At 38.1% G+C, this 26,169-nt stretch overlaps 1 protein-coding gene across 1 annotated transcript in view; it reads right to left on the bottom strand.

Moving 5' to 3' along the window:
* LOC138105157 (solute carrier family 12 member 7-like) overlaps nt 1–26,169 on the bottom strand; it is a 64,894-nt gene that overhangs the window by 15,556 nt on the left and 23,169 nt on the right. The window contains exons 4-7 of the mRNA XM_069004837.1: nt 5,982–6,149; nt 4,498–4,596; nt 3,787–3,844; nt 356–530 (exon numbers count right to left, since the gene is read on the bottom strand). Of these exons, the coding sequence (XP_068860938.1) occupies nt 356–530; nt 3,787–3,844; nt 4,498–4,596; nt 5,982–6,149 (500 nt within the window). The remainder of the gene's footprint in view (nt 1–355; nt 531–3,786; nt 3,845–4,497; nt 4,597–5,981; nt 6,150–26,169) is intronic.

The following is a 26,169-nucleotide window of genomic DNA, read 5'->3' as shown; positions in this document are numbered from 1 at the left end:
GAGATTAAATAACTGTTCACAAATACAAGCAGTAAACACAGCGTGGAGTCTAGAATTTCAGTTATTAGTTGCTTCTTAGTTCATTTATTTCCATTTATAGAATACTATATTCTCAGTTTGGAACCACTAACTTTCATGTGTAAGAACAAACATAATTAAATTGCACTGCACAAAAGTACTGAAGCTCAAACTTTGTCCTACAATAGCCTGATCTATTATTCTACACAAATAGAACTGAGTTCCAAATCTTTTCTTCACATTCTACAGGAACAGCAGAAATAATGCCTCATATTTTTTTGTCAAAATAGAAGTCACATTGGAAGTACTGTAACAACAAGAACAAAAGAAATCTCACTTGAATAAACGGTACAATGCCATCTCTTGCAATGGCCTGCAACAGCCGGGGTGCACCAGTGAGACTCTGGAGACCAGCGCCACATGTTGAAAAGAATGAACCAATCACAATAACCCATGGAGAAGGCCAGGCCAGTGTACCAACCACCAGATTTCCATTAACTGCTTCTCCAAACCTTAGGAAAGAACAGGGGAAACAAAAATAATTAAAACAAAACAAAAAAGAATCAGTAAGCATTAAAATAACTTTTAATATAGTTTCAACACCCACATTTCAATGTTTTTGGACAACAGCACTTTTTAACAATAAACACTATGTTACAGTACACACTATAGGATTTCCCAACCAAGCAATCTCTCTTTACCGTGCTGTTTTAAAGACAGTAAAATTGCTTCACATTAAGTGCTGCCTCTAAGCAGTTATGTAGCAATTACCAAATATCTTGGCAAACTTTTCAGAATTAACAGCAATAGCAGGAGTATGTACATATGTATCTTACAGATTCTTGTGACAGCTAGGAACTAGATGGCAGAAATCTGTTCCACTAGTAATACAAGTATACCCTGGGGCATAAGCAGGAGATTCACAAAAAGTATTAGCCCTTCCTTTTAAAAGTGTGACACTGACAGACAACAAGTAAACAGAGAAATTACTAGACACAACGATTTTGAGTTTTCCACATCTTCTGGCTGTTTTGCTACCTGATGCAATTTTTAATTTACTACAGCAAACAAGTGGGTAGAAGTCAGGAAGAGGTGCTTTCATCACAGTCCTGAGTGTCCCATCCAATACTACCGCCACTATTTTTTTTGATACTTAACTTAATGTTAATTTAGGCATGACTTGAATAAACTACAAAAATGTTATTCCTTGCTCACCCCTCCTTCGAATTGACAGTTTTGTTTTAAAAGCAAGTAAGGTTCTTGTAGTTCAATCTTACTGTTGTTAGTAAGCAGCCAAAATTTATTTTAAGGCTATCTCTACCGTATATATATATATATATATATCTCACTATTATGTTTTTCCAATGAGTTCAGGTTTTCCAAAATAAAAGGAAAAGTCTACAGAAATGAAAAAAGATAAAAACTAAGAAAAATTAAGTGCTTTTTATCTTTTCAGACCTGCTATTAAAATAGGGTCAAGAAACACAGCAATAAAGTGAATAAAATAAGTCAGTGTTCAAATTCTTGCTTATGCCCAAGTTTGGATGCATGACTACATATATTTTCAGCAGAGGGGAAACGAAAATGTAAATCACACTCCTCAAAATTATAGGACAAAACCCATAGTGTGCTTCTATATCAAGATTTATATAACTACACATTTATTCTTTGTTCAAATTCTAATGCCTGTTTTTTTAACTAAACACAGGATAGGAATAACTTGAAGAGATGTAAGAAACAGAAAAATGTACAACCTACTTTTTTCCCATTGCAGACATAACAATCATAATGAAAAAAGCCTCAAAACCCAGTTTTTAAACCAGACTAAAAATCCATACACTTTACTATTCTGATGGATTTCAGCCACATAAAAACTGGCAGCAATGTAAATGAAAGTTCATGGATTCAAGGCTCTTGCTGCTATGCAACCTGCTCTAATGATAGATAACAGCTTGGAAAATTCCCTTCCCCTCTGCCCTGTAAATTTAAAAAATGTGAGTTTATAGATATTAGCTCTGCATTAATTTCTTATTTCAGAATTCATTTACTATTTCCTAGGCAGTTTGATTTGACTTTTATATTTACTTTGAAGAAACAATTACCAGGTATTTTCACTGATGCGGCAATATAATTTTAAAGTGAAAATCACAGAATCAAAGAACGAGTAAGGTTGGAAGGGACCACAGTGGGTCACCTGATCCAACCTCTCTGCTCAAGCAGAGTTATGCCAGAGCACATTGCATGGGATTGCATCCAGATAGTTCTGTAATATCTCCAATGAGGGAGACTCCACAAGCTCTCTGGACAATCTGTTTCAGTGCTCAGTCACCCGCACAGTAAAGAAGTTCATCCTTGTATTCACGTGGAACTTCCTGTGCATCAGTTTCTGCCCATTGCTTCTTGTCCTGTTGGCTGGCATCACTGACAAGAGCCCAGGTCCATCTTCTTGGCACCCCTCCTTTACTTACTTAAATACATTGATGAGGTCCCCTCTCAGTTGTGTCTTCGTAAGGCTGAACAGGCCCAGTTCCCTCAGCCTTTCCTCGTAAGAGAGATGCTCCAATTCCTTTATCATCTTCATAGCCCTCCACTGGACCTCCAGGGACTCCATGTCTCTCATGTACTGAGGAGCCCAGAAATGGACACAGCAATCCAAATACTGCCTCACCAGGGCTGAGTAGAGGGGCAGGATCACCTCCCTCGACCTGCTGGCAATGCTCTTCCTCCTAGTGCAACCCAGGATTACACTGGTCTTCTTGGCCACAAGGGCATACTACTGGTCCAGTATAGAACCCTGGGGGACACAGGCCTCCAACTAGACTCTGCCACTGACCATGACCCTCTGGGATTTGCCAGTCAGCCACTTCTCAATCCACCTTACTCTCCACACTTCTTGAGTTTACCTATGAGGATGCTGTGAGAAACAATGTCAAAAGCCTTTCATGGAAGAAACCTGCTGCTTCTTGTATTAGTTTGATTAGAAACCAGCTTTTAACTTCCGGTTTTCCTTCTAGACTAATGAAATAAGTAGTCTCAGCATCAACTTCACCACCTTTTAAACAATACCCCACTGCCACAACCAAAAGCAAACCTGGGCCTCAGTAGAAAAGAGAACCAGACACCAGCAAGAAAACAAATGTGAAACCTGACAAAAATTTCATCTTAACCAACTTCTCCTAATGGAGAAATTGATAAAAATCTGGAGATTTTCTTCATGCTCATATCCATCACATTTATTCCCTTCATCCTTCATATTATGCCTTAAATTTGTCAGGCAATTACATGCTTGAAAATCAAGATGACTCCTGATGTACAACTGAGATTTTAAAACAAAAAATAGTCATATGTCTAGAGGAAATCATGATGGTGCACTGCAGTCTTATAAAGTCCCCTTGTCACATAACTCCCAAATTTTTTAATTGGTCTTCAAAAGCCTATTACTTCTCCCAAAGTAATATCCCCTTATCCCCATGCATCAGTTCTGCAAATACTAATTATGAGTTTCTTTGTCAAGGACATTTTATTAGGCTGGTTCAACTTCAAACATTTATCTTAGGTTCTGCTTCTGCTTCTTGAAGGCATACAGTCTGGTAACCTGACCAGTTTTTGCAGCCATCTCAGTTTAACAGACAAGCTTTCCCTCCAGTTTTAACCTAAGCAAAATAAATATATACCATATGCATATTTCACAGAAGAGCCATTAATAAGTCCTATTAATGTAACTTATGATTATACTCCCTGTAATATTAGAAGTTGAATACGACTTACTTATCTCTTAATATCACACCTTCTATACAGGCACCAAACAACACTATACAGGAGAGATCTGTTACTGAGACTGAAGGAAGATTACTCTCTAAAAAAATCACATAGAAAAAACCCCACCACTTTTCACCTAGGTATGAAATGAAAACATCCACAACAATGAAAGTATGTGTGTGCATTTCCTGGTTGCTTTTTGTTTGTTTTTTTTCGTTCTTCCATGCTACAATTTTTTAGTTTATGTTCTTCATGACTGTATTCGACTCATAGCGATTTGTGAAGTATTGGAAGTAGCCAGTTCATATATCATGCAACAGAACAGGTATTTTCTCATACAAATAAGCAAGTACTTGTGTACATTAGGTTTTTGAAGGACCGACAATTTCAATTGCTGGTTGTTTGGTTTAAGATCTGGTTATACTGAGTATAACAACCACCTGCCAACTGAAACATAATGCTAAAAACTGTTGGATCGCTTGACTAAAACCATCAATTATATATTGGAATTTGAAGCACTAGTAGAATATAGAATACATATATTTGTTAATAAATTTTGACATATTTTAATAATATTTATAAATAATACTGATATTTTAGACAAATATAAAATATTTCTTTTCAGTTTAGATTTCATTCATTTTATACTCAGGGAACTCTAACGACTTTCCGGTAAAAATTCTGTTGCACCTACAAAATGTAGACTAGAAAAAAGGATACAAATAAAAGATGTAGTTGAAATAGCCAAAATCGTTCCAGTAGGAATAGATTTCTGAGCATCCTTTAGATCTCCAGATCTGTTTGAACCTGCCATAATACCTTAAAAAGAGACAAAATTTATGTCATAAAAACAATTAGCAATAACTCCCTGTTACTAACTAATAGAATATGAACATCTAATTTTAAGCCAAATTTAACTCAGGGATTACCAATGGAGCAGGCTACAAAAGTATAATATAATCCTTCACAAATAGTCAATTTATAGCTTCATTTTATTCAGAAATCTGTGTTACTACCCACTTGAATAAGCAAATCCTATAAAGGTTAGTAAAAAGACAGATTAAAAAAAAATATTTTTCAAGCATAACCTCAGAATAATTCTTGAAATGAAGGAGTAGCAAAATACTGGGGATGGATGTTATAAATTAATAGGGATTTAGCAATTTTAGCCAGTGTGACCTAAGGCACTGACTTTCTACTAAACAGACCATCAAAATAGCATATGCAAGCAAATCAATAAACTAACAAAAAAAAGCTTAGAAGCAAAAAAGAAAAGAGCAGGCAAGAAAAAGAATGGTTAGAAAAATCACATGTACACATGTATGTGAATCTAAAAAGAGAACAGAAGTACTTTGTAGAACATACTGTCATAGGAGGGAAAGAAACCCATACAATAACTATTTCTGCCATCTCTCCTAGAACTGACCTGACCACTGGAAGCAAAAACATAGAAGCTAATGTCAAGATGCTCCAGTGCAAAAACACTGTCAAACTCCATGGAATGAAACATTAACCATGGGTTCAGATATGATGAAATGTTGGTAAGCATCTGAAGTAAAGAAATGGGAGCAGTGGGGTTCAAACAATGAATACAAAGGGACACTTCCACTTGATAATACTAGCAAACAGTGCTGCAGCTTCTTATTGGAGTTCTGTTCTGTTACTTGATATTACTTCAGCTGGGACTTGAGAAGAAAAACATGTCTGGCTGTTTCAGTCAAGCGTGAGCTGAGGAAAATGAAATACAACTAGTTTAAGCTTGACAAAAAAGTCTACACAGTTAGTGTAGCAAAAAAATATTGGACATTTAAACAAAGCCCAGGCAGTTAACCAGGCAGCTTGAATACCTGCAGAATCATTTGAATATTAAACTGTTCTCATGCCTTTGAAGATTAAAGTATTATAAAGGTATGCATCTTATTTTGAATAAGCATTTAGTAACCCATAAGGATTTTGCCTTCTTTTCAGACATAGAAATGGCCCTTAAACAGATTTCCTGTTTAAGTCCTATAACCTCCAAAAGTCATCAGCCATGACCCATGTCTCCCTAGCACCAGAAGGTTTTAGGTATATAAACTTGGACACAGAAACTAGCAACAGAATGAGTCACCAATAAGATTGGTGAAAATGAAAAATTTTCACATGAAATTTTTTTTTCCAGGTATAAGTACACATTCTCAGGCAAGAAAAATAATTGTATCTACCTGTCACAGATGGGAAATAAATCCCTACAAGCATTGTGAAGTAGGTCATGATGTCTGTAAAAACATAAGGAAGTCCACCCATTTTTGACTCTTCTGATCCAGCAACTGATGGCTGATCTTTTTTCTCAACTATTGATCCTTTTTCTGAATAGGCACTCCAGAGATTATCTACAAGGTCGAGGAAAAAACAAAAATCAGTGTCATCTCTCTGTTTCAGGATATCGACTAGTGAGAATGCAATAATCCTAGGAATCAGATGCCTTTTTCTTACACAAAAATCATTACATTTCCCAGTATGATTAATACCAATAGTAACTGGTGGGCATTCCAGTCCATGCCAGTAAAAATGCAGTAGTGTGAGATGCGTCCTGCAAAATTTTCTCCTCCTTTAAAGGAAAATATAGAATTAAATTCTAATATATTTGTAGAACATACATTTCCATTGCGCAGGCACACAGATGTACTATTGTGAAAAAATAAGGAAACTTACTTCCAGGTTCCAGGAATCTCAGTATATACTAATACTTCTTGTTCTTGTGTTTTGAGGAGCAATATGAAAAAGAAATCCTACTTAACAGTAACTTGAGTTCTTTGAGACCTGCTGTACAGAATAATCCTGGATAACAGTTCAGGATTCAGCTGTTCATGGCTAAAGATTTCCACATGTTGACAAAAGCAGGGTAACCAGACTTCAGAAGATCACTGATAAGCAAAAAAACCCCCAGCAGAATATGGCTCAAATTCCCCAGCAAACTAAGCATATTTGTTTGAAGACTGATAGGTCAAAAAGCCAGAAACTTTTGAGAGCTTACATTTATGGAAACACTGGTTCTGTACCTTGATAAGATTGTGAGAACAGCCCACACTGATTCTTATTTGAAAATGAGATAAGTTGTCCTATCATATGTGAGGAAACAAAGTGGATACTCTCCTGCCCTGTCAAGAAGGCAAAGGATTTTACAGGAAATAAACAATTCCCATGGACTGCCAGCATGATCAAATAGCCAATTTTCAGACATCCTGAATAACTTTAGGGAATTCAAGTACAATATTTTAAGTTTTTATAATAGCAAGAAGTAACCTTGAGTAAAATAGAAGATGGACTTTGAACCATTAGTGGCCAAAGATAGGGTACTCATACCCAGATTTTTAACAAAAATCTTACAATCGGTAAGCATATACGGAAGTGTGCATGAGAAGCAGAAGAGAAAGCAGATCAAAGATTAAAAGTAAGTATCATTTGGTAAAGAATGCTATGTGTATTCAATCAAATGAAGAAGAGTAACAGACTGATCTAGAGATAAAACTGAAGCCTAAGAAGAGTTAATGAAACAAGAGAATTTTAAATTTCAGGAATTTGAGAAGTGACGTAAAATAAGACTAGATCTCCAAATTAGCATCTACCTACCCCCTGTGAAACATAAGAAGAAAGTCCAAAATTAGTTTGTAACTGCCAATCAAGAGCACTTAATCTCTTAATGAGCACTCAACAGCTTGTGTCCTTTATTCAGCATGACATATGGAGTGACAGTGACTTGAGCACTGCGATGCATACAACTTAATTGTGGAACTGTGCATGCCAGCACAAGTGGATAAAATTGGCTTAGATATTTTGTTAAATAGAAATCACTTTCCTATTTCACAGCATGTCACACAGAGCTTTCCTATGCTCATTTTCCCAAAAGTGATAATTCAAGTGGACTTGAAAGTTGGGGTGAGAAAAAAGAATAACTTTCCAGAAAAGTCCAGACATTTGTCCCTTCTAGGACCATTCCTTGATTGCGAAGGCTCCTCTAGCAACATTGAGGATACATACACAAGAACTGGTACAATGTATCAGACCAACATGCTACCATGAAGCAGAACAACGTTGATTAAACCTAGTTGCAGAATTGTATCATTTTTGTTAGAGTTACAGGAGTATTTAGTCAGTCACTCGCAGAATGATTTGTTATTGTTAGGACAACATTCACAGAAGGTATATAAGAGATGAATACTTATTGTATATGAGTGCCCAATAAATGGTGTGGACTTATCACACTTCCTAAGACATGCAGTCACGGCATCTGAATACTCCCAGCCACAGCTCAAGAAACTTTAATTTGCAAAGCCTGCAGCTCCAAAGTCTTCACACAATGTAGAACATATATCAACTGGAAGAAAACTCTCCTTGAGAAATCTGTGCCACTTGAGCTCAAGCGAACACTAGGTATCAGAATGTGTGCTCACACTCAGCAAGTAGAACACCTAGTTTTAGCATTTGGTGTAATTAGGTTAGTGAAATTGTTACAAAGTAGTTCTTGTTCAGAGAAATGTTAATCAGCGAACGGGAGCAGAGCACGCACTTCCAAAAGCAGGGAAAGCAGTACTCAGCCCAAAATCTCCAAGAACACTGAAAGACCTGAGGTTGAGGCGAAATAATATTGATACCCAAGGACAAACAGAAAGCCATTTCTTTCATTTAAAAGTGTTTCAGGGAGACGTAGAAATTAAAGACTCATGAGTAGCACCTGCACAGGAACAGTCAACAGCAACAATAGCAGTTGATAGAGGCAATAAACATAGGAATTATCTTTGGGTTCTGACAAAACATAGTAGTTATTCACAGTTTTTCTTGAGTTTTGAAAAACTGGGGAAGCCTCAACTCAGTTTTTGTAAAAGAAAACTGTCAGAACTATTCCAATTCTTTGAGGGAAACATAAATTAAGGCAATCCACTTAGATCAGTCCATCTGTATTTCCCATGTTTTTAAAATATTGCTCACCCAAGGAATCTATAGCAGACATTGGATAAGAGGAAATGTCCTCACATGGATAAAAAAAAAACAGTTCAAAGACAGAAAGTAACAGGTAAAAGTAATGAATAAAATATCCATTCCTCCAAGATGTCTCTTGAGTTCATTTAGTCCATGACTGTGGGTTCTATCTGTCCTAGGTGTCTTCCAGGGCAGGAGGGCTGGTTGCAAGCTGCATCAGGAGCTCACGACTGGTGTATCTATAGTAGTCCATACTTATTGTCCGTGGTTAAGTCCACTTCTCAATCACAGGCCCATCAGTATCTTGCATCTCTTTCCTGATGACCTAAGATACCATGGGCCCACTGAGCCAGAAATAATTCAGCCTATGTTGCCAGTCCACATCCACCTGAGAGACTTCATTCTTGGCTGCCCAATGCACTTGTCTGTTGTTGCGATGTTGTTTGATAGCATGACTTTGGGGTGTGTATGCATCTACACAGCATGCTTTTACAGCCACCTTCTCTACCCAGGCAGCGATGTCTTAGCACAATTCAGCAGACCCGGTGGCTTTGCCTCTGTGCTGCCAGTAGGTCATTTTCTATAGTTCTAGCCACTGCTACAGAGCATTTACTTAAAGCCAGCTGGATGGCATTCAGCTCCACAACCTGATTTGATCCACCTTGTCCCTCAATAGCTTCTGTGACTCAGCACATAGGACTCCATGGAGCAGCTTTCCATTTTCCATGTATTCCTACAATATGACAGGGACTATCAGTAAAGAGAACATAACACCTTTCATTTTCCAGTAGCTGATTATATGGTGGGGCCTCCTCAGCAGGTGTCATCTTTTCCTCCTCTGATGTTAGTATGAAATTTTCAACTTTGGACTAGTTTGTGATGACTTCCAAGATCCCTGTGTAATTGGGGTTTCCTCTTCAAGCTTGCTGTGTGATCAGCGTGACCCACTTACTCCATGTAACGTCAGTGGCATGATGTATGGAAAGGATTCTCCCTTTGAATATCTAGTCCAGCACTGGCATTCAGGATGCCAGGAGGAGCTGTACTTTAGTGCCAATCACTTCTGAAGAAGCTTGAATCCCTTTATAATATCCAGTTATAATGCCAGTAGCCCTTTTTCAGATGATCTTCATGTTGTTGGAGTCAGATATCTGCCTGAAGCACTGTTTGTTCTCCTTTCATTGACATCAGTGCCAATGAGTTGGCATACAATGATGGCATACACTGTACAAATTTCTGCCATGTGGATTGTGTACAATGAGCCTCATCTGGATCTACAGGGGACTGTTTGTTATTTGAATCCCTATGGATTACCTTCAGCACAGCTAATTCTCTCAGGTACTGGATACCTTTCTCCATGGTGGTCCACCTGCTTGGGCGCAGTGCTAGGTCATCCTTGTGAAAATACCTTTCCTTCATGCTTGACAGCAGTTGCCTCCAGAGGCTGCGTTTCTGTCTTCTTCCCAATCCCCTTGCCAGTGCTGGCATCCCAAGTCTGGGATCCCAGTTGCTTGGCTTCACTACCATGTAGTTGCACATCAGCAGCAATATCCCAGCATCAGAGCAGCTAAGTCACTAGGGGCTCACCCAACTGGTGGCTGAAATTTTTTTTGCAGATCTCACAGCTCACCTGGAGATAGGGATTGGGTGATTATCTCTGGTCCTGCCTGTTCCTCCTCTTGTGAGGGCCTGCCTTCCTCTTCATACCTCACTAAGTGAACTGATTTTGTCTTGGATTTCTTTTTCTATATAGGGGCAACTGCTACTGGCACAGGTTGTTCCTCTGGTTCAGCTGCAGTTTGAGTGGCTACAGTGCCTGTCAGTCTGCTTTCCTCCTCTTCCCCCTGAGACTGCTTTCTAGTATCAAGGAATGCACAGTAAATAGTAGCCAGGGCCCAGCACGCTGCAAAACTTCACACCTCCCTGGAATTGCTGCAGCATTTTTCCTTCAAGTATTCTGTCACTTTACCAGGGTCCTGTAGTTGTTCAGGAGTGACGTTCCAAACCATTAGAGCACAATAATCCTTCAAAAGCTGGCCCATTTTCTCCCACCTTCCATGTCACTCATGACCCTTGGGGCAGATCTCTGAATAACGTCCCTAGAAAACTCCTTCACTCTAAACATGGTGTAGACTGAGGACACATGGCAGGCTTACCACCAAAAATATTATTTCCTTAACATCTAAACAGAATTCAGATTCTCAAAATGTAACAGGCTGAAGGGCGTGGAAAAGGCCAGGAAAAGGGGGTGAAAAGCTGGGGAAAATCATCCTCCCCTGATCTCCCCACAGAGTGTGTATGATTAATAAACATGCAAAGGTAGTGCTCAAGGTTAAGAGTCGGAGAGCAACATTCAAGATACATCCCAAATGACCCTTGACGTTATCATGTCATAAATTGACATCCCAGGGTACATCAGCAAAGAAATCCTGATCCCTCTTGCTACTCTGAAAAATATCATGAGGAGTGCACACAGGAATATATACAGGCTTAGGTAAGACTCCCACATAAACTGACCATGCAACACTGTGACCAGTGGCTCTATACCTAAAATAAAAAATGCCTGGATCAAATTTGTTTCCAACCCGCTCTGGGCAGTCTGTTGTTATCTCAACCCATTGTGCCTTACCTCAGATACCAAATAAAGACTTCTGTGGTTTAGGAATAGTACTCCCCAGTTAAGTGTTCCCACTAACACACTCCAAACCATGCTGCCACTCGCTCACTTTTCCTCTTCCCCTGTGGCTGGTTGGAGAGGAGAATTGGAGGCACAAAAGGTAAAGATAAGAGGTTAAGAACAAGATACTGGATACAGCAACAATGTTAATAACAAAAAGCATACGAAAGAGAGAATGATGCACATGCAAAAATGCTCACCATGGAGCTCCACCTGATTGCAGCCATGCCACCACAACTGTTACAGTGGGGATACTGTAACACGCCTATATCAAACCAGGAGTCCTGTGGAAAAGAAATATATATAGACGGATTCTTGATAGATGTTTCAGAGAGATGTTTATTTCCCCAGCCGCATGGCCGGGCTCTGCCGAGGAACTGTTACAGTCACGGGACCAAGGGTCCTTGCCCGCGCAGGAAACACAAACCAACCAATGGGGAACGAGGCTGACCAGGGGCAGGGAACCCCCGTGTCTCCCCTTAGGGCTACATGGCGGGGGGAGGAGACCCCGACACACAACCACTCCCTTTGCCTTGGAACTGGTGCCACCCAACCACTCCCTCCACCTTGGAATCAGCACCATGTTTATTTGACCAGAAGGAACCCCTTCTCTTGGGAAAATACTCCCCCTTGCTTCCAGCAATGGCATGAAGTGGTGTAGAATAACCGCTGGAACCAAGACACCCAGGTCTTTTGCCAAGACACCTAGGATATTCCTCTTTTGCCTCAGCAAAATCTGGGAGGGTTGAAACTTTTGAATTATAAACAAAAGCAAAATCTGTAAATGAAAACTAGGAGTTCTTGATTAAATGTCTTGTTTTCCCTTACAGATACTGTACGAGAAACAACTGCAGCTCAACAAGCACTTTTGGTGGCTAAAAACATTGACTTATTTCCAACAAATCAAGAACGTTTTACTGAAGGAAATACAGATGTGTGGTGGATTGTTCATGATGGTGGTATGCTGATGTTGCTGCCTTTTCTCCTTCGACAGCACAAGGCAAGGACAACAGAAAATGGCTGGGATTTAGTTTTCTAGCACTGAATGGTTCTAAGCATATCTAATTCAATACTCCTTCACGTTGTTCAAATTATGCATGGTAGTAGCAATCACCGTGTTACAAACTGTTATAATGTATCTTTTTGGTAGGTTTGGAGAAAATGTAAAATGCGTATCTTCACCGTCGCTCAAATGGATGATAATAGTATTCAAATGAAGAAGGATCTTCAGATGTTCTTATACCATCTTAGACTGAATGCTCAAGTGGAAGTTGTTGAAATGGTTTGTTACTAAATATTTTTAAGGTGATACTGGGACTAAACTTGGGAAAACAGATTTAGCTTTTTTCAAATAAAGAGACATTAGCCCAAATACAGAAATTGAAAGATTCCAGACCCACAGAGAACAAGAAGATAAGCATCGTTGTCTTACCGTGTTACAATGCTAGTGTACATGGTGGTGAGTTTAATGGGTTTGTCAAGCAGAGTTTGAGATGTTTGATGTGTTAATTCTTACTTTATTTATGAGGACTAGTCCATAGAGCTGGTTCATTCAGGAAGGAAAAAGCTTGACTTTTTAGCAAGCAGTGAAATGGAAGGCTGAATGTGCTTAATCTAATAAGCTATGACAGATGGTATGGGACAGGATGAACTTGTCCATGTCTCTAACTGCTGGAAGAATACCTCTCTGGAATAAGGAATTCCTAGTCTCAAATGAGAGTTGTTTTTGGCATCACCAGCCTCAGCCAGCACTGAACAGCAAGACAGTATAGCTACAGTTTCACAAGTCAAGGTAGTGACAAAATGAATTTTGTAACTTTTTTCCTTTTCTAAATGTGGGTCATAAACTGTTTAAGAGGAAAGGACTAAAGCTATACTCTGTCTAGGTCCACTTTTTTTGGAAACTAAGGATGTAATTTCCAGCACTAAAAGGTGACTAGCATAATGCCCAAAGTAAGGCGCATGGAAAAAAAAAACCAACCAAAACTTCTGCTCATTCTGAAGTGGGATGAAGATGAGTAAACTGGTTCAAAACTTCTACCACCACTAGTTTCTAGAATCACCAGAACTTATTAAAAAGATTTATCATGCTAATCAATCATAAAACAATTTTAGGAATTGTTTTAATTACTTAGGAAAAATTTACATGTGAAAGATTTACTATTCTTTGCTTAGACTACTAAATATGAAAGTCTAAAAAGCTGTGGCATGTACAGTTGAATGAACACAGAGTGCCATAAAAAGGCTCAGCCTTGGTTGGATTTTGAGCAGAAGACAGTATAGAAAGTTGTGCTGGTTTCAGCTGGGGTAGAGTTAATTTTTTTCATGGTGGCTGGTATGGGGCTGTGTTTTGGATTTGTTCTTGATTAAATGTCAGGGTTGGTAATATAGAGATGTTTTTGTTATTGTTGAGCAGGGATTACACAGAGCCAAGATCTTTTCTTCTTTTTGTACTGCCACACTGACAAGGAAGTTAGGGGAGGTTGGGAGGAGACACTGTTGGGACAGATGATCCAAACTGACTAAAGGGATATTCCAGACCATATGACATCATGCTCAATATATAAGGTGGGGAGAAGAGGGAGGAAGGGGGGAATGTTTGCAGTGATGCAGTTTGTCTTCCCAAGTAACCATTATGCATGATGGGGACCTGCCCATGGGAAGCATTGAATTAATTCCTTGTTTTGCTTTGCTTGTGTGCACAGTTTTTGCTTTTCCTATTAAACTGTCTTTATCTCAACTAATGAGTTCTCTAGCTTTTATCCCTCTGATTCTCTCCCAAATCCACTTGTGAGGGAGTGAGTGAGAGTCTGCATGAGCCTTGGTTGCTGGCTAGTGTTAAACCACTACAGAAATACAATTTATTCTTTTCTGCTGTGGGTAATATTTAATTCTGGGAATCTTCCAGAGGATAAGAGATACCTTACAAGTCAGTGACAACACAGGTGACTGCTGTAGATTTTTGTGTTGCATTTTAGTTTTGAGCCAATGTGAGAATATATTTCAGAATTTTTTCCTAATGGCTTCTGTTTATGGACATTTCTCACTGATGCAAGGATAATGTGTTATTTGTGCCTCTGGACAGTTTTTAAGCAAACAAGTGTACACACATGCTTAGGTGGGAGGCAATGCAGGCCCAGTTTAAATAACTGCTTTCAACTCTCACTTCGGCAGCCTAGTTGGAACAGAATAGTGGAAAGTCTGTTCCAAGTACCTAAAATTTAGATAAAACAACAATAGTATTGTTACAGTAGGATAGGTCACTGTATGAAATTGCTGTTCGAAGATTAAGTTTTAAGAATGAGGACAGAAGTGATTGATAAATTATATGCTTAGGATTACTCTATTGCCATGAAAACATCCAGGACCACTGAATGAATACAGGTATGAGATACACTGTCTAAATGTTGTTCTTCCAAGTAGTACTTTTCTTCTGGTGTTTCTAATGCCAATTTATTTTGCAGTTTGAAAATGATATTTCTGCGTTCACGTATGAGAAGACACTTATGATGGAACAGCGATCTCAGATGCTAAAACAGATGCAGCTATCAAAGAATGAGAGGGAAAGGGAGGTAGGAACTTTGACTTGACAAGATGTTCTGTGAAAAATCTGAAAGTACTATCTTTGGGCTGTGGCTTCTTATCAGTTTCTAACTAGTTAAGAACTTTCGTAACTGCATTCTGTGTTTCTCTACAACCAGTTTTACTTGTGTGCCAGTTTGGACAAATTTGGAAATATATCCTCTGAGAGAAGGCAGGTTACAACCACCCCTCCCCCCACCAGGCTCAGGAAAAAACTAATTTTCCTCGAAGAAAGTGAAAGAGATAAAAACTATTTATTTAACAAACACACCAGAGAGGATAATAATGCTAAATAGTAAAACCTCTTACTGTGGAGAAAAAAACCTGGGAAAATTTCAGAGTCCTTCCATAGGTAGACTCTCTCTTCCTCCTCAAAGCTGGGACAGGGTGGGGCCCCCTCCTCTAGGGCCTCCACTTCTGTGGAAAAGGTCCCGATGTGTTCTGATGTTGAAACAGTCCAAAAAAGAAGGGGAAAAAAAACCAAAGTCCCAGGAAAGCAAAGTTCAACTCTCTGTCTCTCTTTCTGGAGAAAAAGTAGCTGAAAACTGGCTGAAAACTGGCTCTGAAAGCAAGCAGAGTGCTTCCCTCCACTCTCCCTCTGCTGCCGCAGCTGAACACAGAGAACTGTCTCTATCTCTGCGTCCTTGAAACAAACTGTAAACTGCTTTGAAGAGTTTGCTCATTTTTTTTTTCTCTTCCCCCTCTCAGGCTCAGTTTAAAGGCATAGAAAGGCACGAAATTATTTTCTGGGCATAGGGCAGAGATATGGGATACAACATCATAAAGTCACCCCAAGACAACTTTCAAGGTTAAAGTTACGTGGGAAAAGAAATAATTTTTTATTTAAACAGATTTGAAGAGTTTTCCGGTTCTTGTTGAGTGCAAGTGTTAATTAGCAAAACATTTGAGCATCAGTGTGGAATATATTCACAGCCTTTCCAAACTTGGCATCAGTAGATAAGATTCATGATTATACAACTGGACTGATTAGCTTTGATTGTGATTTGGTTTTAGGATTATAGAATAATTTAGATTGAAAAAGACCTTTAACCTAACACTGCCACATCCACCACTAAACCATGTCCCTAAGTGCCATATCTACATGTTGTTTAAATACCTCCAGTACCTCAACTTCAGCCACCTCCCAGGACAGCCCATTCAAATGCTTGATAACCCTATCCGTGAAGAAATTTTTCCTAATGTTCTATCTAAACTTCCTCTGGTACTACTTAAGGCCATTTCCTCTTGTCCTGTTACTTATTACTGGGGAAAAGAGACCAATCCCCACCTCACTACAACTGTCTTCCAGGTAGTTGAATAGAATGAGAAAGACCTTCCTGAGCCTCCTTTTCTCCATGTTAGAGAAGCCTACCTCCCTCAGCCACTCCTCATATAACTTACAAATACACCATATTACACAATATAATACAAATCTGTTCAAATCGCACTGAATATTTTTTTTAGTTTCTGCATTATTTTGAATGTTTTATGAATCAACTGATTTCTTTCTGGAAGGAAACTTAGGCCAACAAACTATAATCCTGTAGTATCAATATGGAAATGCTGTTTTTGCTGCTCCCCTATCCTTACTATTTTGCATATTTAGTAACAAGCTTCGTTCAGCTGTAATTTTATGAATATTTGTAACTTATAAGTCCTTTCCTTTTGGCTTGTGCTTCTACCCCCTCATATATTCTGCTAACTCTTTCAGTATTATCAAGATTTTTTAGTGATGTAGAAGGTAGTGAATTCTCTGGCTTTGCCATCACAAAAATTATTTCCATCCCACGGCAAATAAGAGAACTCTACTGTGTTTAATTGCTCATTTGTAAAACAGCTAGATTGTTTTTCTTGTGGCTTTTCTTTTTTGATGTTAATCGTACAAGTCCAAGCAGTTTGGGGTTTTAATGGTTTTTTTCCTTTTATTTCTCCTCTTCTCTCTATTCATTTTTCCACCTCACAGGATTTTTTAAAGATTCCTAAAGATGCCTGCTATTATTACAATGATGTGATACTGTAAATCCTCTTTCTTATCCATGTCATGGTAGTTTTCTTTCAATTTGAGCCTGCCTAACATATTTTCAGTAACAAACCAAACTTTTCTGTACATCCTATTCAGTCTTACTGTTTCTTTATTGAACAGTAGTATCTTTCAAGTGGAGTTTGAGTGATTTATCTATTGGAGATTCTGAAGGATTTAACTTCCACATGAATAATGCTCTGTAGTCTATGGCACATCAACTGCGGAGGAGATGAAAGAATTTCTCCTCAGCTCTGAGCTGGTTGGAATCTGGACTATACTTCAGAGTTGTTTGCTTGGAAGTTTTTATTTCTTTCTATTCCCTCCATATAATTTTCTTTATTACTCACTTTTATCTGAACTTTACCATCACCGTTATAGCTTCAGTTTCTTCCTTCTTATCAAGCAGGGTAAAACCTGAGTGTATTAGTTTAAAAAAACAGTCTAGTTTTTTGTGGGCAGGAGAAAGCTGCTCAAAGCTTCTACTATGTCTGGCACAGAGCCAAGCGCTGAAGGCTCTGACAATGGGCAGGTGCTGTGACCAGCACTGGGAATGCCCGTGCAGCTGGGGTGGCATGGCCAAAAATGTGCAGCCAGAGCCCTCCTGGGGCCAGGGGAGGCTGCACGGCTGGGGCCCTCCCAAGGCCGAAGCCCTCCTGAGGGCAGGAGCAACGTGCCCAGGGCCACCCATGTGGTGCCGGCAGGGACCACGTGGCCAACGACAAAAACATGGCAAACAATTCCCCGACATGGAACACAGTCGAGATCAACCTTTTTGGCATAGCGAAGCTCAATAAGAACTTTTCAATTGATAAAACTTGAGAACAATACTACCTATGGACAAAAATTTTCTTCTGAGTCAGAGAAGAGGAAAAGTGAGGACATGTGAGGAGAACCAACATGGCAGCACCGAGGTCAGTGAAAGGAGGGAGGAGAAGGAAGTGCTTCGGGCATAGGAGCTGAGATTCTTCTGCAAGCTGTGGTGAGGACTATGATACAACAAATTATTTCCCTGTAATTCATGAAGTGCATGGGGGGGGATGCAGAGATCCACGCTCAGCCCATGAGGAAAAGTGCTCATGCTGGAGCACGTGGATGCTGAAAAGCTGTAATCTAGTGAGGAACTCGAAGAGAGAGAGAAGACCCTTTCTTCCAGAGATAGAGAGCCCTTGCTTCCAAACTAGAACAGCTTATCCTTAAAAGACTAAACCCCATGAACTAAAATGACCCACGATGTGCAGCATTGGGAAGACTGCACCGTTCGTGGGAGGGAGCCATGTTACAACAGGTCGGATGGGCTGCTATTCGTGAATGTTAAAACCATGCTGGAGAAGTTCACAGAGAACTATCCCCATGGGAAGGATCCCACGGCACAGCAGAAGAAGGAAACTCCTTTCCTTAAGCGTACTGAAGGAAGATTTTTAGGAAGTGACAAAGACTGACCAAAACCCCATGTTTTTGTCTCCTTGCACAGTCAGTGTGAAAGAGGGAGGGATTGGGAAGGAAAGGTGTTTTAAAGGTTTATTTTAGTTCTCATTACTTTTTACTTTTAATTCTGTTAACAATAAGTCTTCTTTATACTGTTTGAGTTTTGAACCTGTTTTGCCTTAGTTTTTCCCCTAATCCTTATCTCACTCATGAAGTTTTTGTTTTAATTTCCCCTCCTCTGCTCAGCTATAGCAGAGGAAAATAAGTGGATAGTTTTTTGTGAGTGCCTGGCTTCTAGTCAGTGTCAAAACCCCAACAATTTTGGTGGAGACATTCAAAATATCACTGAATTTATTTCAGGGTCTGAAGTAAAACCCTTGATAATTCCAAGAACCCCTAGTATTTACTGACTTGTCCAAGATTAAAAGTCATACCTATGTATTGTTTCTGATCAGGATATCTAAATCTACCTTGTTCTTTTGTATTTTCATAAGAAAATGTGGATAATTTTTGTCCTCTGGAGCTACAAGATGAGTAGATGTACTCAGTGTACATCAGATGTACTCAGGCCCATTCTTACTCTGATCATCTTTCCTTAAATGAGCTGAGCCATTCTTTTCATGTTTTTGCTGACCTCCAAAACATTTCATTTATTAGTATCTCTAGTTCAAATTAGCATTGCTTTTCTTTTTATTGTCTGTCTCCAGGCATTCAAATATAACCTGGTATTCCAGCTTTGAATGGTGAGTGTAATTTGGTTTCCTGTTACCACAAAGATTAGTACTTTAACCTCACTTTAACCTGAAGTGGATGCCTTCAAATGAAGCCAAGACCTTCTCAAAGAGGTGCATTTGGTTTTGTACAGTGTTCTTTTGCTGTTTCATAGGCCTGCTTTTGTCCCTGAGCAATCACCCTCACCCTTCCTTCTTCTGTCACTTTTTAAAAATAGAACTGATTTGATCTTGCCCTCTGGGTTTTCTTGTAGAACAGGGCATCGAGGACTCATCAGATTTTTGTTTACTTTCTTGGAAAACTTGGTCAAATTGCTTCTGTTTGGGTGTAAATATAACATGTGCCTGCAAAGCATAAGATAGGCAACTTAAGTTTAGCTGGCAAACATTTATTTATTTGACTTTGTCAATAGCGCTACTGTTGGGGTTCCTCCCCCCTGCCATGGGGTCCTGGGAGAGGGGACCCTGGGGTAGAGGCATGGCCTAGGCATGGGGTCTCCTGGTCACATGTACCCTAATCCTGTTCCCCGTTGGTTATTTTGTGTTCCCCTGCCCAGGGAGGACCCTGGTTGTCCTGTGATTGCTCAGCTCTTCGGCAGTCCCCCGGCCATGTGGCTGGAGAATAAAGATCTCTGAAACTTCTATCAAGAATCGCTCCCTATTTCTTTCCACGGGCCTCGCTGTCTAATGCATGTTGCAGGAGACCCCATTGCAACATGCTACAAAGGGAAAGGAAAATGTAGAGCCTCGCTCACTTTCTTGCTTCCCTTTTTGGTGGTTTTTGGCTTTTTTCTCTGGTTAACCCTCAGTAATGACTCTTGGGCCAGGCAGTGGTAATGGGACCTGTGAGAAGGTAATAATCCTTTCCCCACCAAATTGTGTTGGGTTGTGCTGTTAGGTAACATTGGCAGAAATTTGGGTGCATGCATGTGAGGAGCAAAATTATAGTTTGTGAATCATTAGATTTTTAAGGTTTTAGGTTTTTAGAGTTGGAAAGTAGCTTTCTCACATGCTTTAATTTTTTTCATGCTTTTGTTTGTAATTGAGTAAAAAAATTCACCTGAATATGTACGTATACAAAAGGACGTGACCCTCACAAAGAAGTGAATATTTGAGCTTCCCATAGAGACTGAAAGATTCAACTGGCTTCATGTTTTCACAAATGTTTTTAAAGGGACTTCATAACTAACTACTAAACATTTTAAAAAGAGCCTTATAAGCTGATACCACATCTCATCTACTGAAATGAAGAAGAATATGATATCTGCTTTTTTCTGTAGACTTTTTTTTTGTCATTGGTAACATTTTTGTCCCAGATTCAGAGCATCACAGATGAATCTCGAGGCTCAATTAGAAGAAACAGCTACTCCAGTCCATTGTCCGTTGTCCAAGATGCTCAGGCACTGCTGACTAATGATTACCAAGAGGAAGAGGTAGTTGGACATAGTGCTGACTAGACATATTTTCCATTGCAATATTTGAAGTGCCACTACTGCAAACTGAACTACACATGAACAATTTAATCATTCATTGTTATGGAGGAGTTTTTAGTCATTTTTTCTACATTCATTATCTTAACCTGTATTTCTTGTCTCTAGATGATGCTTCTGCGACATGAACTATATTCTCTTTCTCAAACTTACTTTCCGTAAAAGAAACACATTTCTGAGATTTCCTGTTTTCTTAAGAGCCAGAAGCAGGGTGTTACATTAATAAATATATTTCATGTTTTCACCAACCATTGACTTCCTTTATAGTTTCTCTGTTGAAATACTGAAGATTCGCAGAGACTGTATTGATATACTAGGTCTTTTAAGGAGATTTCTATGCTTATTTGCAAGCCATTATTAACCCATATATGTCATTACTGCTTTCTGCATGGTGACAGTGAAAGGAAATGGACTGATTTAATCAATGAGTTTAGTGTGCACTTGAAGCGTTGCTCATATCTAAAATGTGTAGCCTAGTTTGTAGAAGTGCTGTATACCATTGTATTTCCCTTTCATCATGGAGTGAGAGAGCAAAGTGTTGTGTTTCATGAATTGAATTTGGTATCAAAATAGCACTAACAAGAATGTGTTTTTGTTGTGTTTGCATTTTTATAGATGTGTATTATAGGTCCAGAATTTCTCTTGGTCTCACTGTCTTTCTAAACATGGCAAATTTTCTTCCATTGAAGTATAGTTGAACTGAACTCATCTTACAGTGTTCCTTTGAAATTTTAGTCCATCAGCTATTGTTCCATGGTATTTATAATATTGGCATGTATTTGTTAGCTTTTTTCATTCTCGTCATAGAATTAATTGTATTCATAGGAATTTCTGATTTGTGGCCTTGAATCATCGTTTAATCATCTGTGAACATAGGAAGACCATCAGACTAAGAGATATTTATATGAACCTCAGAAATTAACTCAAGAATTTGGGAATCCTGGAGGATAAGGACTAGGAAATAATTTAGGGAATATACAGAAGCTCAAAGGCATTTAAAACCACCTGCAATTACAATTTGTGAACCACTAGAGGAATTGCTTTTCTGAGACAAAAGTAGTATTCTCATCTGCTTGGGTTTTATTCGTGCTTTTTATTGACCTGCATGAAATTCTTAATCAACATATATGTGGAGGGACCATGATGATGTCTAACGTGAATAATTGGGGTTCCCAAACAGAACAGGACCTTCAACTCATGATTTAACAAGTCTCTGAATAGCTTTCAGAACTGTTAAACAAAAAGCAAACAAACAAACAAACAAACAATCACAGGAAAAAAATAAATACCTCCTCCGAAACAGAAAACTCCAAAGCACAAAAAGAATCCTGCCCCCAAATACCAATTCATTTATAATTTTCAGAGTCTTAAGTTACTGTATTTGTGTTGCATTTGATGGAAATAGAGAAGTCTATGGACAAAGTATTATGAGGGAAAGTAAGTAAATAATGTGCTAAATATTTAATCTTTCTTTTCTCCAAAGAAGCAAGGGGAATGGAAAATAGAAAACACAATATTCTTCCGACATGCGCTTTTGTGTTCTTGAAGTTGATTTGACTTTCTACTGTTAAAAGGGAAGAGAAGGCCCCTTCATGGCTAGATTGGTTGGATTTGTTATGTAATATTCATAATTTGTTATGTTATACTCTTGCAGGCATAAATAATCTAATTTAATAATTTAAATCTACAGCTAGCCTTCAATTCAGCCAGTCCCATACTGGCGTCATGAGAGTCATGTGGTAGTTCAGCTAAAGGCATGGGAAATGGACAATGTTTACAACAGTATCTGTGAAATAATGTAACTCGTGAACAATGAGAGTACTGGCTTTCAAGTTTTTCATTGGCAAAATGCCCTGATGTTAATAAAGTACTCTCTGGTGAAATTGAAATTCACTTGAGTTCATTACAAAAGTAATGTTCCAGGTAAGATGTAGTTTTGCAAATATGAACAATTAAGTACATTTTTACAAGCAATTTCACTTCATGCTAAAGTCACAATAGTCTCATATTTGTTCACAAAGTAAGGTGCATTTTTCTTTAACCTCTTTGGTTCTCCTGCTATGAAATTCCTTTTCAAAATTTTAATAATGTGTAATTTGAAAATGCTAGTTTTGACTGAATCTTGCGGTGATTATTTGTTTTGTGGCCAGGCCCAGCTGATCCATGATAGAAACACTGCCTCACACTCCGCTCCAGCAGTTGAAGCAAGTGTGGCTGCTGCTATGCCAGAGAAAGTGCAAATGACCTGGACTAAAGAAAAGTTTGTAGCGGAAAAGCATAAAAACAAGGATTCAAATGTGTCTGGCTTTAAAGATATTTTCAACATGAAGCCGTAAGTATGCATGTGGTATGTGGAGCTTTTTATTTCATTGTGTTTATTTTAATGGGGGGAGGGGTTCTAGTTGGTTGTTTTATCTGGGTTTTGTTTTTTAAGTGATTCTGCTTTATTTAAACTTGAATACAAAAATAATCTTTTCATGCACTTCACTTAAATGGCATCCTTATAAAAATAGTATGTACTATGGGTACATTATGGGTCGAATGACTGTAAAGAGAATGTTTTGAGTGAAGTTTAAATATAGCAGACTTCAAGCTGTAAACTCAACATCTGGATTGTACCAGAAAGCATATATGTTAAAAAGCTTAATGATAACTTCTTCTTTCTCCCTCTGTGTGAAAAATTAGTGTATTTTTGTTGTGTTTGGTACTAGAGGGAGTACCAAAGAAGCAGATAGTCTTTCAAGACACTTAGGTTGTGTTTTTGATTTTGGGTGCATGTTTTTTTGGGTGTGGGGGGTGTTTTATTGAACAAAGGAAGAGAGGGGGAGTTGGGGGTTTTTTTTGGTTGGTTGGCTTTTTAATGGACATTCAGTGCTCATCCTGTAAATTAAAGCAATATAAAACTTGTCTAAATATGTATGTCTTGCTATATTAAATATTTCCTGTTTTAAATATTCCCTAATGTCTTCTTCTTAGATAGATAAGAGCTACTCCTTGTGTCAAACCAATGTAGTAGACACAAAAACAATTACAGAAGGAAATCAGTTTGTTTGTTTCCTCATGTTGTGATTTTAGAAGAATAGCTTAAATTATTTTCTGCACATGACCAAACCAAAACTGTGGATGTCAAGGGAAATCTTAATATCTAAAGAAAACATATCTTAAATCTAGGACTTTTAGGCAATGCAGTTAGAAAGCATATTTAAAATCAGTACCTAAAATCCTAAGTTGGTTTGTGGATTTGCTTTGAGCTCTTTAGAAACAGTTTGCCTTCTGCAGATTCCAAAAATTATTGTGCTCATGCTCTAAAGCATTGTCCTGGGCTGCATTATACTCTAATCTTTAAGGGCTTTTAAAATTAGTATCTTTGAAATAGTTCTTATCACTACTTTAGAATTGTGCAAGACACTGATTTCAGATATTATTATTTTAAAACTACAATGTGTAGTTGGGTAGAAATTACAGTTCAAACTTGGTGTGCCTGTACAGTATATTAATATCGTTGACTTAATAATGTACCTGATGGCATAATTTTTTCTTTCTATGCATTTGCTTCCCTTTCACATAGAGAATGGGGAAATCTGTAAGTCTAAATTTCACTTCACTTAAACAACATAGGCTGGGTTCTCTGGTTCTTGTGATCTTTTACATTTTATGCATGTTTTTAAATCATAATTTGCAATGCATTTATTCTTTTGTTCCTTTTTAATATAATGTGATATAGCACGTGCTGAAAAAATATTCATCATTGTGACTTGTTAATGTTCTCTTAAGTATTATCAAATTTCTATTCAAGCTAAGTCACAAAACATGTGTTTTAGTTTCTGTAAGAATATAAATATTGACAGTACTCCTCTGCACCAGCATAGTATTTAGTGTTCTAATTAACTACATTTAAAATTGAATATATTTTTATTCTGGAAGAATAGCCTCTCATTGTGCTATAACTACTTGCACAATAAGGAATATTTGTTCACAAAGGGAACTTTCATGTTTCATCAAAAGTCAGTTCTTGCCTGCCTTCTACCAACCCATGCATGTGTAGAAATAACATAAGTTCAGACATATATGACAGCACACAAAAATGGGATACTACCTCTCTTGAGTGAAATTCACTTGACTGCTCTGCTTTTTTTTAGAGTTCAGCATTTTCTTAATTTTATCTGCTTAACAAATTGAGCTTCTTTTGAAAATTTGGGAAGTTTACTTTGTCTACTAAGTATGATTTCAGTTCTACCAATGTTTGAAGGATAAGTGATGTTAGTAAGCCTCAGTTCACATTTTACACAATGCAAGCCTTTATTTCAGTGCTGAATTTTTTGCCCACTGTCACAAAGTTACACCCTGCGTGTTATTTTTAGTTTAACAATGTTTCAGCTTCAATATTTATACATCTCAATTATACAATCTTGCCTTTCTTCATAGTTCTTGTTTGGTCATCTCAAAATGCAGTTCTGCTTCTAAAAAACTGAGCTTCAAGCATTCCTTTGTTCCATATATGGTTCTTGTGCAGTTGGTTCTTAGGATAGATGGGCATCGTGATAGAAAATCCCCCAGGAGGGACTGATAAACTCAGTTTTAGAAATGTCATTCTCTTGTAGGGGGAAGATTAGGGGTGGCAGAGTATAGAGAATCAATTGAATTGGTAGGGCTGTTTTTCACTGGCCACTAAATTTCAGGCCAAATGCATTTTAACTATTTATTAAAAAAAAAAAAAAAAAGAAATCTCTTTTTGGGCAGCAGATCTTTTGGATAAATGGACTAAGTTAGAGTTTGAATATTTTGGTCACATTGTAGCATATGACTCATTTCCAGCCATGGCTAACTTTACACAGATAGCTGTTTCTCAGGAACTGTAAGGAAACTGTTCTTTTATTTTGTTCTGAAAAGCAACTAAACCATACAAGTGAAATACTACAGTAAGGACTTTTTTTTAAATCCTAGCCGTTTTTTCTTCCTGTGCACAAACCTACAACAATTACATTTGTAGATGCATCAAGGAAAATATTAGGTAATGTTGATAATGTAAGGGAATAGGCTCAATTTCAGTTCACTGCTTACTGCCTTACTCTTACGGTGTGAGAAGCTAGTAATTTTTTCAAAATTCTGTGGTGTTTCTGAATTTTCTTCACTGGCTTATAGAATTTTGTAATGTTTCCAAAGGAGCGTGAATAAAACCTTGTACTGTACAACATAAATACTGTGATCTTTCCATTGCATACCTGTAATTTCATTGTCTGGGAATTCTTGTATAAATCCAGTTACTTTTTTATATAACTCAAACTGGATTCTTAGTGGTTCTTGTCTGAACTTTAATTTCTATTGAAACCAAAGTTTTGATTCATCTTGGTAAAAGATAATTGACAACTGGAAGATTTGTGCATTCTGACAAATTACTTAGAACTGCTTGAATTTCAGACTTAAATGTTCTTGTCAAAGGTATTGAATTTTCTTATTTATTTTGAATATGTACAAATATTAGTGTCCATGAAAATAGCTTGGTTT

Source organism: Aphelocoma coerulescens, chromosome 2 (assembly GCF_041296385.1).
Source record: "Aphelocoma coerulescens isolate FSJ_1873_10779 chromosome 2, UR_Acoe_1.0, whole genome shotgun sequence".
In the NCBI taxonomy this organism is placed as follows: Eukaryota; Metazoa; Chordata; class Aves; order Passeriformes; family Corvidae; genus Aphelocoma; species Aphelocoma coerulescens.
Note: the sequence above shows the minus strand (reverse complement) of the source record. Positions and strands in the feature narration are given on the sequence as shown.